This window comes from Haliaeetus albicilla, chromosome 19 (genome assembly GCF_947461875.1).
Source record: "Haliaeetus albicilla chromosome 19, bHalAlb1.1, whole genome shotgun sequence".
NCBI lineage: Eukaryota > Metazoa > Chordata > Aves > Accipitriformes > Accipitridae > Haliaeetus > Haliaeetus albicilla.
The window spans coordinates 12,657,973-12,673,603 of record NC_091501.1 but is presented as its reverse complement, the minus strand read 5'-3'; the positions used below and the strand labels follow the sequence as shown (position 1 = coordinate 12,673,603).

The following is a 15,631-nucleotide window of genomic DNA, read 5'->3' as shown; positions in this document are numbered from 1 at the left end:
TAATCCACCTTGAGAATGTCAAACTGCCTGAATAAATATCTGCAATGCATTTAAAGAGAGAAAGCCTTTTAAAAATACATTTTTCTACTTTTCTGCAAGCGACAAAAAAAATTGGCAAAATTAAAAACAGCTGGAAAAAAGATTATTAAAGAAATATCTAAACTTACTCTTAAATATAAAACATATTCAAGCAGTTGCTAGCTATATTTTCTTGAGTGACTATGAGTAACCATAACTTGGTTCTAGAAAGCAAGGACAATCAGTGGTAGAAGTGGGCTCTTTCGTACAGCTTGAGGAAAGCAAATGCATGGTTAATTACATGAAAGCATACCTGGGTCCTAGAGCTCCAATTCCTTTATAAAAAGCCATTGTGGACTGACTTCTTATCACCAAAAAAATCTTTCCATTGAATTTGAATTTTTCCTTGAATAAGAATGCAGTAGCCCAACTGACACAGTATTTAAAAAAGGAACAAGGTATTGATGATTTTGTCTCAGTAGAACTTGAGAGATTCCTTTAGGGTGTCTGCACAGGAAACAATTGTCCAAATGCCCTTAGTAAGCAGTAACGCCTGAAGCAGAGGAGCAGATATCCAGCGTATTATGGAAGGGCTTTATACTGCTCGTAGGTAATGATAGGCTATTGATTTTCTTTGCTTGTAGAACTGAAACCATACTGACTGAATGATTTAGGTAGCTTCTTTGGATGGGAAGATGTGAATCTATTTGTGTGTACAATACAATAAATTTATATTCATTATTTTTCTCAGAACCAAATTGAAAATACAGTTATTTGTCCCATAGCTGTCCTGTACAATTAATAGTGCTCTTTACATTTGAGCTATTTTCCCATTTTAACCCTCAGGAAAAGGACCACAGGTGGATAATCCACTGTTGTAATTATTTCCTGAAAAAAAGAGATTAGATTATAAAAATATATGTTTTTATGAACTGGCTCAGTGTCCTTAAGTGATGTTCCTGGATACCAGCTATTAAGCACAATCCTCTCTAAAATGGAAGGAGCAGAGGTAGGCCTAAAACAATTGCAGTGAAGCACTGTCATTGCAATGCAAATTAACGGCATGTTTGTCTTTTAGCCAGCAGTGTTTCACCAGATTTTGGTCGACATCCACACCCACTTACACTACTGATATACTCACTGCTTATAGTAAGGAAAATGATCTCGAGGGAAGCAGTGAAAAGCACTACATTTACAAATGCTAAATAAACAGATGCATTCCCTAATTCATTGAATTTCCACAACTGGTTTTTCATAACCTAACTATTTTTATGTGCTCTCCCAGTTAGTACTTTTTTTTTTCTTAAAGTACTTGTAACAATGTTCTCCACTGCAGCTGTCTACCCACAAACTAATACTATCATCCAATTTCTATAACAACCTCTGGCAAATCTTAGCTACAATATATTCCTCATTATGTGTAACACACTGATAAAGGGTAAAACTGCAATTCATGACAGAGAATTCAAATGAAAGAGTCCTTCAGGACTTCTGAAATATTCACCCACTGTACGGTACACTGAAAACAGCCTGTGAGACCAATTAAATGTGCACATTATCTTTTCTTGCTATTTTGCTTTGTTGATGCTGAATAACAGAACTGTTTATTTTGTGTAATAAAATTAAAAAGAAGGGCAAACATGGGTCTAGATATGTGTATATGGAGTTTCACTTACAGAGAGTTCTCAGGTGCATTAACACCCACCTTGCACCCATGCAACATAAATCCTAAAAGATCTTAACTGATGACTCAAAATTTGATCTCACATTCTAGGAACTAGGACAGAGTTCCAAACTATAGCAGAGGCATTCCTTCTTTTCCTGGTTAGATGTAAAGAAACAGCTAGAACTCCACAACCCAAGACTTAATTTTTTTTTTTAAAATCATGTTGCCTTTTGTCTTGTTCTAATTTTATAAATAGAAGTGTTATCACTATTTCTGCTAGTACGTTTTGTGCTTCTTCATCACCTGCTCTTTTAAAATCAAAAAGTTAAAATCAAATCAATGATCCTCTAAACAGTGCAGTATTTATGCTGCTCACAGCTAAAATAAAGAAAGCTTGCAATGCAAACATAACCAAAAGATTCTGTTCAAATAAATTAGCTTGCTTGTAATAGAGTATTATTCTTCTGAACAGCAAACTCCTACCAATGTATCAGCTGTGACTGGCAATAAGATTAAAACAAAAGATCACACACTTCACTGGTGATACATTCTTTTCATTTGTTTTTATGCATTCCTATGGGCTGGGCCAATCATGCATCTGAATTTATCACATTAACACCTACAAGCATTGGTAATTGATACGTGAAATGTTTAGCCATTAATTTTTTAGCTGTTACACCAGTTTAATGGCACAATTACTGCTATGAACTGTTCTGAAGCAGACTAAGTCTCTAATGCCCAGTACCTGTTAAAAAAAAAAAGGCCAACAGCACTGTTACTGCAAGTAAATGAAGTCCAAAATGATCACCAGTGTCTGAACGTTACTTTCTGATGGGCTTAGCTTATAATATAGTTTGCATGGACACAACTTCACAGTTCTTGCTGAAAAGCAATTCACAGAACCCAAAGTTTTCTGTGAAGACATGGCCAATTTGTCTAGCCTATGAATGTTTACACCACATATATAGATATGAAGTAAAATTACCTTCTTTAATTGAGTTTCCATCTTCAAACATTCTTCCTTTTTCTGTTCCAGTGCAATTTCCAGTGTCTTGAGTCTTGAATCTTTCTTCAGTCCTGATGAAGCTAAGGATGAAGCATGTTCCTTCAGATCCAGTAAGGATGACTAAAATAAAAGATGTAAAATAACTATCAAGTAAATACTCCTTATGTGCAATAGCTAGTTTCTTTTTTGTCTTATTTTCTTCCTATCCCTTCACACTATCTTCAGGATCCAACTTAGAACAAGGTATTTTGTCAGGATGTTCATGTCACTGACTTAAGACAGCTTGATTTAATTCAGGTTTTCAGGATCAAAATAAAACAAATTAATTTTTAAATCATTTTTAAAGATGGGAGATTCTGTAAACTGGAACTTGTGCTGCAGTGACAGTCACATTTAAGCAAAATTGGTTTTAAATAAAATTGTATTTAAAAATCATATGTGGTTAGTAGATTGGGCCACTGTATCTAAAACTGAGAGCATTCAAAGCTTTTCTATACACAGCTGCTATGGGATGAAACTGATTCATGCTACCTATCTCCAGAAGACATCTCAACTTCTTGTTTTCTGAATAAATTTTGTGGGGTTTTTTCCTGTCAAATGGTGACTTCCATGTAGACAAAATCTTAGCCCTTCCTGGTGCATATTTTTGTATTGTTTTACTTTGATAGTTTTGAAAAAATATTCTAAGTAGACTTGAATGTTACAATTCCAAGACAGGAACAGAGAACGTTTATCTTTCTCTAATATAATTAGGTTAATTTGTCTAACCAATGGGCTCATTACCAACAACCAACTCAATTATCAAAAGGGACTCTTCAGAGTCAAAGGAACTAGCTGTATTGTTTGCATAAAGGAATAAACATTATGTGCATGCTTTTGGCACCCACAGCTTTGATCAACCTCTGTCCTTTCCTCCCTGTATTTAGACAGGAACAAGCTTGTTCTGTGCCTTCAGCTGTTTATAAGCATAGCTCCAGTAAATGCTATCATTGACCATCACTACTACATTCACTACTAATACAATTAACTGCTGCAAATAAGGGGACTTGAGTGCTATCCATGAAAAGGTGGTTCTGAAATATTTATGCTTTGAAAAATTCTCAGACAATATACTTTACTAGATAAACTTTTTTAAGGACCATTACTATAAAGGAACAATTTTCTTCACCTCAAATATAACACATACATATGCAACAAACAATTCTAACACAACTGATTCATTCTGCTGGTCAACCTCTTTCTCTGTGAGATCTCCTTGTAAAATGCTGACTTTCTCTTTCAGGTCCTTAATGTCTTTTTTGTAGTTGTCGATCTCTTCCTGTTTTTCTCGTTCATCTCTGTCACGTTGCTCCTTTAGGCGCTCAATGGTCCTTTCCTGACAAAAGAAAGCACTCTGTGAAGAAAATCCCTCTTAGTCGGTTCAACTTCTGAGACTTCTTATCACAATGCTTCTTACACACTTTAGATGAGGAGGAGGAGGAGAAGTGTAGGGTATTGCCATTTTCTTTGCTTTATGGCTGTAAAATGGACCCTCAAGAAGGAGGAAACTTGGGAAATCTATGGATTCATTGCTAAGAAATACCAGGCATTCCGTATCTCTGAAAATTCACAGTACTGTTACAACGCAATGCAATTTACCTGGTTCTGATATTCAAAAATTAACCTAGACCAAGATACATTACGTATTGCTTCCTTACTTATTTAAACCTTATTTTTCCAAAATGTAGAGTTAAGTCTGTGGTCCTTCAGAGAGGAAGGGCTGTAGTGCATACGTGACACCAGGATTGATATACAGTAAGAAAAGGCAACAAAACAACTTTTTGGTACACCAGGTATCAATGGAGCTTTGGTTATCTTAGAAGTTGAAGGTATGCAAGTGAATTCCCCAGCCTCAGGCAAAGCTTTACCACAGCTTTACCTTTATAGAATCTGACAGACTAAAGGAACTGTAACCCCGGTTCCATGGGAATCAAGAAGAAAAGAATTCCAAAAAGTTGCCCCACCAAAACGGAATAGACAAGGCTGTTCCCTCAGTCATCTATCTCCCAAGAATTGGGCAAGCATAAAAAAAAAAGTTAGTTATCAGGATAACTAGTTGTTTTGATTCAGTATTGGGAACTAAAACTCCATTTCACGCAGCAAAACTTTGAAAGCAGATTTGTTATTAAAATATCTGCGCAAAGAAGATAAAATATGAGCCAGAGTTAAAAAAAAAAAAGGAAAGGAAAGAAAAAGAAAAAGAAGGTCAAGAAGCAGCAGAACCCAGAGCTGTAAGGGGAGGCAGCCCACAACCGCACCAAAGACGCGGCCCGCAACGCGAGGGCGAGGCGAGAACGGCAGCGTCCTCCCCACAAAGCGACGGCAAGCGCCCAACGACCGGGGAGCGGCCGGCGGCTCGGCCCCCGCCTCGCCCGCGGCACCGCAGCCGACCCGCCGCCGGCTGCCGGGGAGCGCGGCCCCGCCCGGCCCCGCCCGGCCCCGCTCCGCGCGTCCTGCAGCGCCCTCTAGCGAGGGGCGCGCCGCGGCGAGCGCGGCCCTCGGGGGCCGCCGGGGCGCGGCGAGGGAGCGGCGGGCACACGGGGCCCCGGGAGCAAAGCCGGCTGTAGAGGGGGTGTGGGCAGAAGGGCCTGTCGAAGGAAGGGGCTTAGGCTTCCCCACTCACTTTTTCTGCAAGCGCTTCTTCCAGCGTGGTCAAGGCAGTGTCGGTGTTTGTGGTGTCGGCCTGCAAGGATTTCACGCGATCCTTTAAGCTGCTCATTTGCTTCTCCTTGTCTCTTAGCTGTTCTTGAAGATTTTCAATCTTAAACAGGAGGAGGAGACTTTAAGACAACAGCAAGCAACACCATCCAAAAACATCTTAGGAGCCTGTTAAGCGCTTGAAAATATTCTTAAAGCAAAGGAAGTAGGCAAGGGCCTAGTTCCTATAATCCTGCATCAAAACATCAAGCCGTGCAACCAAAACCATCCAATATGAACAAGGAATCGGTAACCTTTCCGATAATCAGGAAAGCATTCAAAGCAAGAAAGTCTAAATAATATTTACAAGAACACCATAAAGAAAGGGTATTATTCCTAATTTCCGAGGACACTGGGTACTGTGTGACTGAAGGATGATCCATGTATTAACGGTACGAAAGGAAAAAAAGTTGAGAAAAACACTACAGCACATGTAAGCCAAAAAAGGCACTTGATAACTAGAGAAATTGTGAAGAGTATTATTTTAAGTATTTCCTTTGGTACTGTCATATTCTTTACTGTACTGGCACGTTGCTTTTTCATCTCATGGTAGTTTGCTATATGATGGACTAACACAAAGCGCCATTCCCTGGATAGAAACTACATCAGTCTTATTTTCTGCAGGTGTAGAATTTGATCAATTCATGAGTTCCAAATATATCTTTCGACAGACTGAGAAGACCTAATGCTAAACCCATTTTATACATACATACACATCACAAGAAACAGACACGTTAACATTATGGTTACCCATTGAACACAAATTTATCAGCAAAGGATTAAACTGGGTACAGATTTCTGAGTTGCTTCCTTTTTGGTTTTGTTGCTGACAAATTCTTCTTGCATCAGCAAACGTATATCATAAACTGGTGAATGACATGTGGCATGTAAGGTGCCTATCTCCAAAACACTTGTAACAAGATATTCTTCCAAGGACATTTGTAAGAAATAATGTAACCAGACAACCCCAAAGGCTATCTAGTCCAGTTATTTAGTAAACTAAATGAAAGCATTAGCCAGCCTTTTTGCTTCACCTGTCCAACAGCAGTTAGCACCTCCTTGGTTAGTGGAAATACAGCAACTATCCCCAGGTTTTACACTTCAACACTGCAAAACCTGAGCTGCTGTGATTACACAGTAAACGGCTATTTCGGCACATCCACTACTACTTTGCTATCTCTATTAAAATTACATCTGGAACGTAGGTTTAGAAAATGGTCTAGATCCGTAATGATAAATGTAAAAGATTTTGCAGGAGGGCTGAACATCTAGTTACAAATAATGGTAGATGTGTTACAAGTGGAAGCTAGGAGGAAGAACAACCTACTTCAATGAAACCCTTGCTAATGTTCCTCTGTAACCCATGGTCACAGAAGGAGTCTTCTGGTGCAAGATTTTTCACACCAGTTTTCTTTGTTTCTCTTATGCAAGCACATGTAAACTTACGATCCAGCTTGGTACACAATCTATGTATTACTGACAGCAGAAGAACTATGTAAGTGTTTGTACTGTTGTTTAAAGAATAGACTGAAATCAGTTTTGATTTATCTTTGTCATTAATTTCTGTTAGAAAAAAGTATTAGGCCTCCAAGTTATACGTAAAATCTAAATTTGGGCACAACACAAATGACACCACAAAACAGATTTTAAAGAGCACCAAAAAGCCATAATTGGTGATATATCACATGAGTCACAAATAACTGTAAGAACTTAAAAATCCTTCTTCATACACTCGTATCTATTATTTAATGCATTTAATTATTACTTATTAGCATACGCTTGTAGCCCATGGAGCTTCCGAAAGAACCCTACTAGTTCAGACTGAAAAGTTCTCCTAGCACCCACATGTACAGCTACCAAGGAGGTAACATCCCCAAGGAGTAGCCTACGTGGCTGCTTTTGACCTTACGAGCTTTCAGTGTCGTCAGCTGTCTAGACAGGCTGGCTGTTTAGACAGCCAACCATGAAAATATACTACAAAGAAGGCTGAGCTATTCTTAGACTCGTGTTTACTTCTGGAGGCAAAACATTCTCGCAAAGGCTCCAACTGGCTGAAGAGGGGATAGTGCAGTGACTTTCTGCTGTGAGCAAACCACACACAAGAGACAGTTAAATAATTCAGCTTCAGCATATATCAGGATGCTTGCCAAGGCAGGACAAGCATTTACACAAGCACAGCATGCATTTTCATGTTTCAATAACACTGTTTACTGTGACCAGAGTAAGACGACAGCTGTACAACAGTACTATACTATATGACTGCTGCATCTTCCCATTGCAACTGCACTCTCCAGTATAAAAAAAAATAATAATGTAATGTGTAGAAAGTGTGAACCTGTCTATTCTTTCAGTCTACATGAATACTTTCCAGTCTACATGCATACCATTCATTACTCCAGACTGAAAAGTGTTTTTTGTTATCATCCAGGGAACAGCATGTACACTGAAATGTTCTAAGTCATACTAGTATCTAGGCACTACCTAAAAAACCCACTCTACGTACAACTGTGCCTTTTGCAGGGTCAGATAACCGACAGTCCCCAAAGGACGTGACCCTTAACCTACAGAAAACTGGAACTGGCACAATGTGGTAAAACTGAAACATTTGTATAATAATAGATGCAAAATTTCCTTATGAAATCACAATCAACAATAAAAAAATTGCCTTTATTCCATTTTTCTCCCAAGCCTGCACTACTGTAACAAATAATAACTAAACTATAGGTTCTCCAAAATGATATAATCTGAAGAAGAAAGCAAAGAATAGCCTTCACTTTGCCCATATAGTTAATTAATGAAGAATTTTGCTCTTATGTCCTTGCAAGTAGTTTGAAATCCTTTAAAAAAAGAATACATAATATGTGATATTTATTTTACCATCCCTTTTTCCTACCCAAACAACAACAACAAAAAGTAATTCTGAACAAATTCTCAAATAACTGATCAAAATAAAACAGATAACCAAAATAGGGTCTTTCTTTTCTCCTCAACAAAAGATGAAATAAACCATAATGGAATCTCCAAGCCCTCTGGAAAGCATAAAGGGACAAGGATTGAACCAGCACTGTTTAGTCTTGAAATATTCAGAAGATGACAAATCTCCTCTGAAATGTTCTACAAACCTAAGGAATATGTATGTATTACTGTACCATCTTTCTAAAAAGGAAAAATAAAAAATATATACTATTATTAGATTATTAATAATCTTTATTTTTGCCATTTATACTTAATTTGTAGGGTAAAGATAGCAATCTGTGGATAACTTAGCAACACTAAGCTTACTGCAAAGGTACACGTACATACACTGGAACCATCTGCTCTGCATACCAGTTTCCTCATCAATAATGATTTACTGAAATCTTTTTTTCCAACAGTACCCGTTGTCAGGCACCATCATGTATCCACCTAGGTGATTTAGTCCTAGTTGTGTAGAACTAATTATTTTGCCTTCCAGCCCTGAAGCACAAGAGCAGAGGCAAGAGAATTTTCCTCTGGCATTCTGTTCCAAAGGCAAAGAAGCATTCTACTTTTTGCAAATTCCAATCTCACTGAAAAACCCAAGAAAATGCAAATTAAAAACAGCCCAAAGATTTAAATGAGATGCATCTAGTTTAATACCCATCTAGGCCACTAGATTCCCAAATTCCTCTAGATAAGAGGTTATTAGCAAATCCTTAGTATCATGCTTCAACCAAGAAATCCTTCTGTAGAACCATCATCATCCCTAAGGTATGTGGAAATTGAACACTTGGAAAACAATTTCTATTGTACCAGTGACTTCCTAATTAGAATAAATTAAGGGAGTTTGTGAACTAGTCCTTCAATCTCTTTTTTGCTCTCCACCCTGTTATTGGAAAACAATGCTTTTTTCCTCCTTCAACATATTTATTTTTAATCAAAGATTGACACTATGTAATGATAACTTTTTTCATCACCTGGGTTTTAACAGAATTAACTGCATTTATGTTTCATTTCCCACTTTCAATTTTCTTCTTGCTACTCTGTTTGACTTGTAAAAGGAATGAAGTGGTAAAAGAAAAAAATTCAAAGTGGTAAAAGCCCTTTAACTTAGTTCATTCTGAGACAATAACAGAGAAGTGAAATAATCCTTTTAGAAATATGAAGATCCAATAATGTTTGGAAATATTTTAAAAATGCAAAATGTCTATTTTAAATTCTAGCTATATTACTTGCAGACAAATCTTTCACTGTACTTTTTTCTATAAAGAGGTGAAAATGCCTTTGCTTATACTCTGCACTTGACTTCCCCAGTGCAGCTCCACAGAGATTGTTTCGATCGGTAACATGACATCTTCATCATAATATACACTGAATATACAGAAGGTTTTCTGTTCTATTCCTGTGGCATAGCCATCCAAATAGACAAAAACTTCACATAAGCTGTGAGCTTTCCAAACAGTTCTTCCTTGGTTTTGTAAAGACACTATGGGTCATGTCAGCTCCAGGGTCAATGACTACAAGGAGATGATGGATTCTCACCAATCATAGGCAGAGGTGATTCTCTCCGTGTCAGGAATATTAATGTGAGGACAAAAACAGCTATGGTGGAAGGAGAGCGTGGGTGAGTAAGCAGGTATGTGATGACAGAACTCTGTCAAGTTGGAGACGTGCCACGCCCTTCAATGTAAGAATACTATAAATAAAAAAACATGATAAAAATTTGAAAGCCTGCAGTCATTCTTGATTTTGCTAGAATCCCACAGTATTTGAGAGGCTGAGAAAGGTGGACTTGCATCAAAATCAGGATGAGAACATAACAGTTGCAATAGACATGATCACATTGTTGTATCTGACATAATAAAAAAATTGTTGCTTCAGAAGAAGGGGTAAGATGTTTACTCTAGAAAATTGAGATGGATTTGAATTAAAGAAATTTTGTTCCTAAAACGTATTAATGAGACATCACCTTAAGCTCTCAGAGACTGCTCAAGAAAGCTATACTACTGGATTTGTAAATATTACTGTTTCTGAAAATCATTTTTTGGAGACCATAATGAAAGCGTATAAGCAGATACTAATGGTCAGTTTTATAAGATTAAGCTCCATTTTTATAAATGTCACACTGAAAACCTCATCATTATAACAGTCTTTCTATTGCAGATCTTGCAAAAGTACCACTACAATAGTCCCGCATGAATTGCAAACATCTACGTTTAGTTTAGCATTAACAAATCCTGGGAGAGGGGAAGTATAGTTCACCACTGCATGGATGGAAGCAAAAATTGATCTTTTGTATTTGTGTTGGCTCCATTTGAACCTCCAATATAAGGTGTTGCTTTTAAAGTCCTCAGTGAAATAAGGTCTGTCACATGAGTGAATATCATTCATATTACTGTATTGAATCAGACTGAAAGAAATGTTCTTGCTATTAATTTTAATGGTTAAATTCCCATAACTAGCAACAATGTGCTGAAGCTGAATGAATGCTGAAGCTTGTTGTGAGGGTGAGATTTTTAAGTTGTTTTGAAGTTCAGGATAGATGAAAACAATTTCCCTTTTTTCAGTAACATTTTGGCAAACACAAGTCAGAGTTCCTTCCAAAGTTCAGCTGCATTCAGTATGCTCTTTTTACTTTATGATCCAACCAATTGATATAAATATGCTTAAACTGTTGTCAAGTTATATTCACAGATTCTTATTCTTGAATCATCACACTAAAAATAACCTTTGAGTAGTTTGCATATCAGTTAACTTCGTAAAGATTGTTAAGCATAAAGTAAACTAAAGACACTATGCAATGCAAGATACCAGTCGCAGTACTCGCTCTCTCTTCTTAAAGAACTTTAAATTCTGGAGTACCATTTAATACTTTAGTGTAGAGATGGCAAACTGCTAAGTGGTAAACATTTGTTCAGTTTACATTAATTTTGCTACCCAGTGAAGACAGGATTAATTTTTATTTTGCCTCCCAAGAAAGTTTTCTTCTTTTTACTGCTGCTCTACTTCAGTGCTTATCTGGAACATTACCATCTTTGCAACATCACACTGGAATATCATTGTGCACTTTGGAAATGCCCTGATGTTGCTGAACTTAACATAGTGGGATTCTGTAACACCTTCAACAGGTATGGAGAATCTTACACCAGGAGATTCCTCCAGTGGCCATGGGCTACAGAGGAACATACGATTGGCTTAAGAAAGAGAACAAGGCTAGGGGAGGTGGGGAGAGCATGGAGAAGGACAGGATAAAAGAGAATTTGAGATGGGGAAAATCCAGCATAGTGGTACATCTTACACAGTCATCCTTATCTACTGCTACTCAGGTCCAGTTAAAATTCTGAACAGCTCCCATTAAAAAAAAAAAAAGTTGCTTGCTTTTTCAGAAGATAAAAATCTTTTTGTCATTTTTACTTTCATCATCTCCAATCTGCAGAAGTCCTTTGAAATTAGCATGAAGTTCTACAGTGTTTAGTTTTACAAATAAAGCATTTTGTTGCTATGCAGCTTAGAAAGCACAAAGAAATTATTTTTGTTACTTCTACTTAAAATAAAACCTTACTTGTCAGATAAATGTATGGGCCACAAACAGGCACATTGCTACTGCTTTAAAAAGAAGCAACTTGCACACAGAGAAAACAAAGCTTAAAAAAAATAATCTAGGAATTGCAGGACACCTAATGCAACTGATGCTTTATTCTTGACCTAACTTTGTACACACACTTACGCAATAAGGTTGACTTGAGAAAAGAACAGTATGCAGGAAGAAGTGCTGCTACAACAAAAATTGACTTAACTTGTATAGACAGTTAATTATTTTGTACCATTGGTGAAGAAGGAACAAACAATTGACAGTGACACAAAATACTATTCTCTTTCCAGTGCTTTTTCATACAAAGGTGCTTTGCAATTAGATTTATATCGGCCAGAAAAATAGTTCTTCTATGTTTATATAAATAATCTCTAAGGACATTTATTTCCATCCCTTTGTTTCCTTTTGTCCTCCTTTCTTTTGCATACCTAATCATCCCCTGGTAGCACCAGTTTGCTGACAGATCACTGCAAAGTAGAACTAACAGGAACAGTCACCATAAACAGAATTGTAATTATAGTATCTTCCAAATAGTAAAGAATTTTTTCTGTACTGTCATATTCCCTATAACAAACAGTATTTAAACCAGATGTTTCAAATCATATTCTGAGAATATTACTATCAATGTTTGCAATCCTTCTGTCCTGGTAGTAAATAGCTTGAATTTCCTTCAAACCTTCTAACACAATCCTATTGCTAAAGTTTGCTGTTTCTGAAAACTGATACCGAGAGGCATTTTCCTTACAAGCTTCTAAGGAGAATCCAGCATAATTAAAGTCAGAAAAAAAGAATAAATTAGGACCACAAGAGTGAAGACTGATTTTTGAGTTGGTAAATGACCTGAAATTCACATTTTCAGGGGAGCCAATGTATACGTTCTTAAGCACTGTCTCAGTTCCAAAGCATTTGCCTAGAAAAAATTACGCATTAGCAATGACTCACATCCTTAAACAGCTGTAAAACAGTTAAATTTAGTTAAGAAATTGCTTCATTCTGAGGAGGTTCAATAATATCAATAGCCTAACCTAGTCAAAAGCAGAGTCTTTGAATTGTAAAATCCTATCATGGACAGTGGCCAATACAAGAGAGGGTTTTGAAGTGAGGGGTGCAGGGGGAGGCACTCTTTCCAACCCACAGATATTGGTTATATCTTAAAGCATACAGGTTTTAATATGAATGGACAATACTTTATGTAAAATGCGATTAAATAACAAATTATAAAAGCTGGTCATAAGAGATTTGTTTTGGCAATATGTGAGCCAGTTGGCTAAGTCCATATGGTTAGTTACATAATCCATAAAAACATCTCTATCACTGGTTTATCTTAAAACTTCACTGAGTGACCCCTTAATTTTGCTGGTATTCATCAGGTAAGAGAATGTATCCATTACCCACCAACAACAAGATTTCAGCCTGGGTTGTTCATTAAGACAATTTGTTGGTTTCAACTCAAGTGCAATACTTTCATTCACCCAAGTAATTCAGAACAGAACATTGCTATCATAAATAGCAAAACAAATTCATTTAGACTCTGCTTCTCCTCTTAAAGGAAACATTAATTTTATATATTAATCATTTATTTCATATATGTTAAAATGTCACTTATACTGAGAACTATAACTGAAATCATCTGGTAATTTATTTCATAGTCTAATTATGGATAACATCCATTTTGTTGAAATCCTGGTCTAATCATGCAGAATAATATCATGCTAATTCTACTTTCAGCTGTGTTCTGACATTATGAAGCAACCTCTGTGACTTTGCTTTCTACAGTTTTACTCCTAAGACCTACCAAATACAAATGGATTAAAAACCCCCACTATTTTGGGGACATTTGCTCACTCCCGTTCGAAATCCCAGAAAAGACTTTGCCAATAAATGTGCACAGATTTGATTTAGGAAAGTTCATTACAGAAAAAATACAAATACTGTAATTTGGAATATTTTCATACTAATGGTTCCCAAACGTTCAAAATAAGGAAAACCAAAACTACTTCATTGTGGAAGGCTAACAAAACAGGGGAAAAAATTGGAACCAGTAAATGTTACCTTAGATCTGATACTCTGTTTTGTAAGAAGCAGAATAAAACTAAGAAGTTATGACATTGCTTTTAGAATAGCTCAAGCTCACAAGGTTATATAACTTTTAAAAACTATCAAGTGAAAAACTTACTACATTATGAATTAATCTTCTTTACTTGGATAAACAAGTACAGTGTTTAATTGATTATTATTATGAAACAAACACTTTTCATTCTATGGCAACTTGATCTCATATACTCAGGAATTCCTGCCTTGCTTTAGATTTTGATTTTGGTTCTACACAGAGTGAGGATACTATAACTACTGACACATCCCTGCTCAGATACATACACAGTACAGTGCTACATATCACACTCTCACTACAGAAAAAAGGATGACGAGAAAAACACATAAAGAAAGGAAAGGCTTAACTCATCACAGCACTGAGATAACCAAGAATGGAAATCAGGGAGCAGAAAAGACCAAACATTGAGGTAGACCAATGGATACGATGGGAACACAGGATTTAATGTTGACTATAAAGGAAATCCTCACAGCAAACTAGACTCCATTTACATTATCATTTAGGATCACTCAAGCAGAAGGCTGTACAACTTGAACAAAGATTTTAAATGAGATTTGGATTCAGACACTGAATTACTTTGTCCAAATCACTGATTTTTTTAAAATGATCAAAGAAATACTGTAAGGTAAATCTGCCCTAAACCAGAGGGGAGAGCTCAGGAAAGGAAGGATGCTTCTAATCCCAGTGTAAAACATGCCCAGTCAACTGTGATTGTCTCATCTCACTCTCCTAGAAAGCATATGGCATGATGAATAGGAAGGGATTGGGAAGTCATACTGTAAATACTAAACACAAGAGAGAGAGAGTGAGTGTGTGTGTATTCTTCAGTATTTAGCTATCAATGCTCTTACAGAATTACTTCAGAACATAGTGATAGGTGACAAAATATCAAACTTTTAAATAAAATTCTTTCATGGTCTGGACTCAAAAAAAGAAAAAAAAAGAATTTAAGGACCCAATATATTAAATTAGTACAATCATTTGGTTATATTCTTTCCCATTTCCACAGACTGCTTTAGGAAAATCAACGCTCCAATCTCTACTGAAAATAAAGGCTGGAAGGGACAGAGAGTGGTCCTCTTTATCCGAAGTTCTGCGTTTAAAACTGTCCTCCACCCATCTTTGCCGGAAGGATGGAAGCCCTTCATCACGCAGAGGAGCATCCTAATTATCAAACCCATGCTATTCTAGGACAAGGTCATCTTAGTTTCTCCTGGTGACACTACTCCATACTGACCAGTTCTCTTATCCTTTGGATAAGTGAAATCACAGGCTTGAAAGCTATTCATATACTCTTGCCTTATGACATTCCTAATGACTGTATAAATATCATGCAGAGACTCAGCCTAGAAGACTGTCCAGCCTATTGGATTCAAAATTCACTCCTGAATCCAGGAAATTATTGATTTAAACTGAAAATTACTCCTTCCTTGTTCTAGTGAAGATCCCTTAGTAGACTAAGACAATCACTAATGTCTGTTCCAGACACAGCTCAGACAATCCCCCTGGGGGCAGAAAATGCCTGGTGACCAAAGTGTTGGAAAT

At 36.8% G+C, this 15,631-nt stretch overlaps 1 protein-coding gene across 12 annotated transcripts in view; it reads right to left on the bottom strand.

Moving 5' to 3' along the window:
- ERC1 (ELKS/RAB6-interacting/CAST family member 1) overlaps positions 1-15,631 on the bottom strand; it is a 305,364-nt gene that overhangs the window by 185,458 nt on the left and 104,275 nt on the right. For all 12 annotated transcript variants that reach the window (XM_069807691.1, XM_069807694.1, XM_069807693.1 and 9 more), the window contains 3 exons: positions 5,353-5,490; positions 3,925-4,065; positions 2,670-2,810 (listed from right to left, as the gene is read on the bottom strand). In XM_069807691.1, coding sequence (XP_069663792.1) covers positions 2,670-2,810; positions 3,925-4,065; positions 5,353-5,490 — 420 coding nt within the window. The remainder of the gene's footprint in view (positions 1-2,669; positions 2,811-3,924; positions 4,066-5,352; positions 5,491-15,631) is intronic.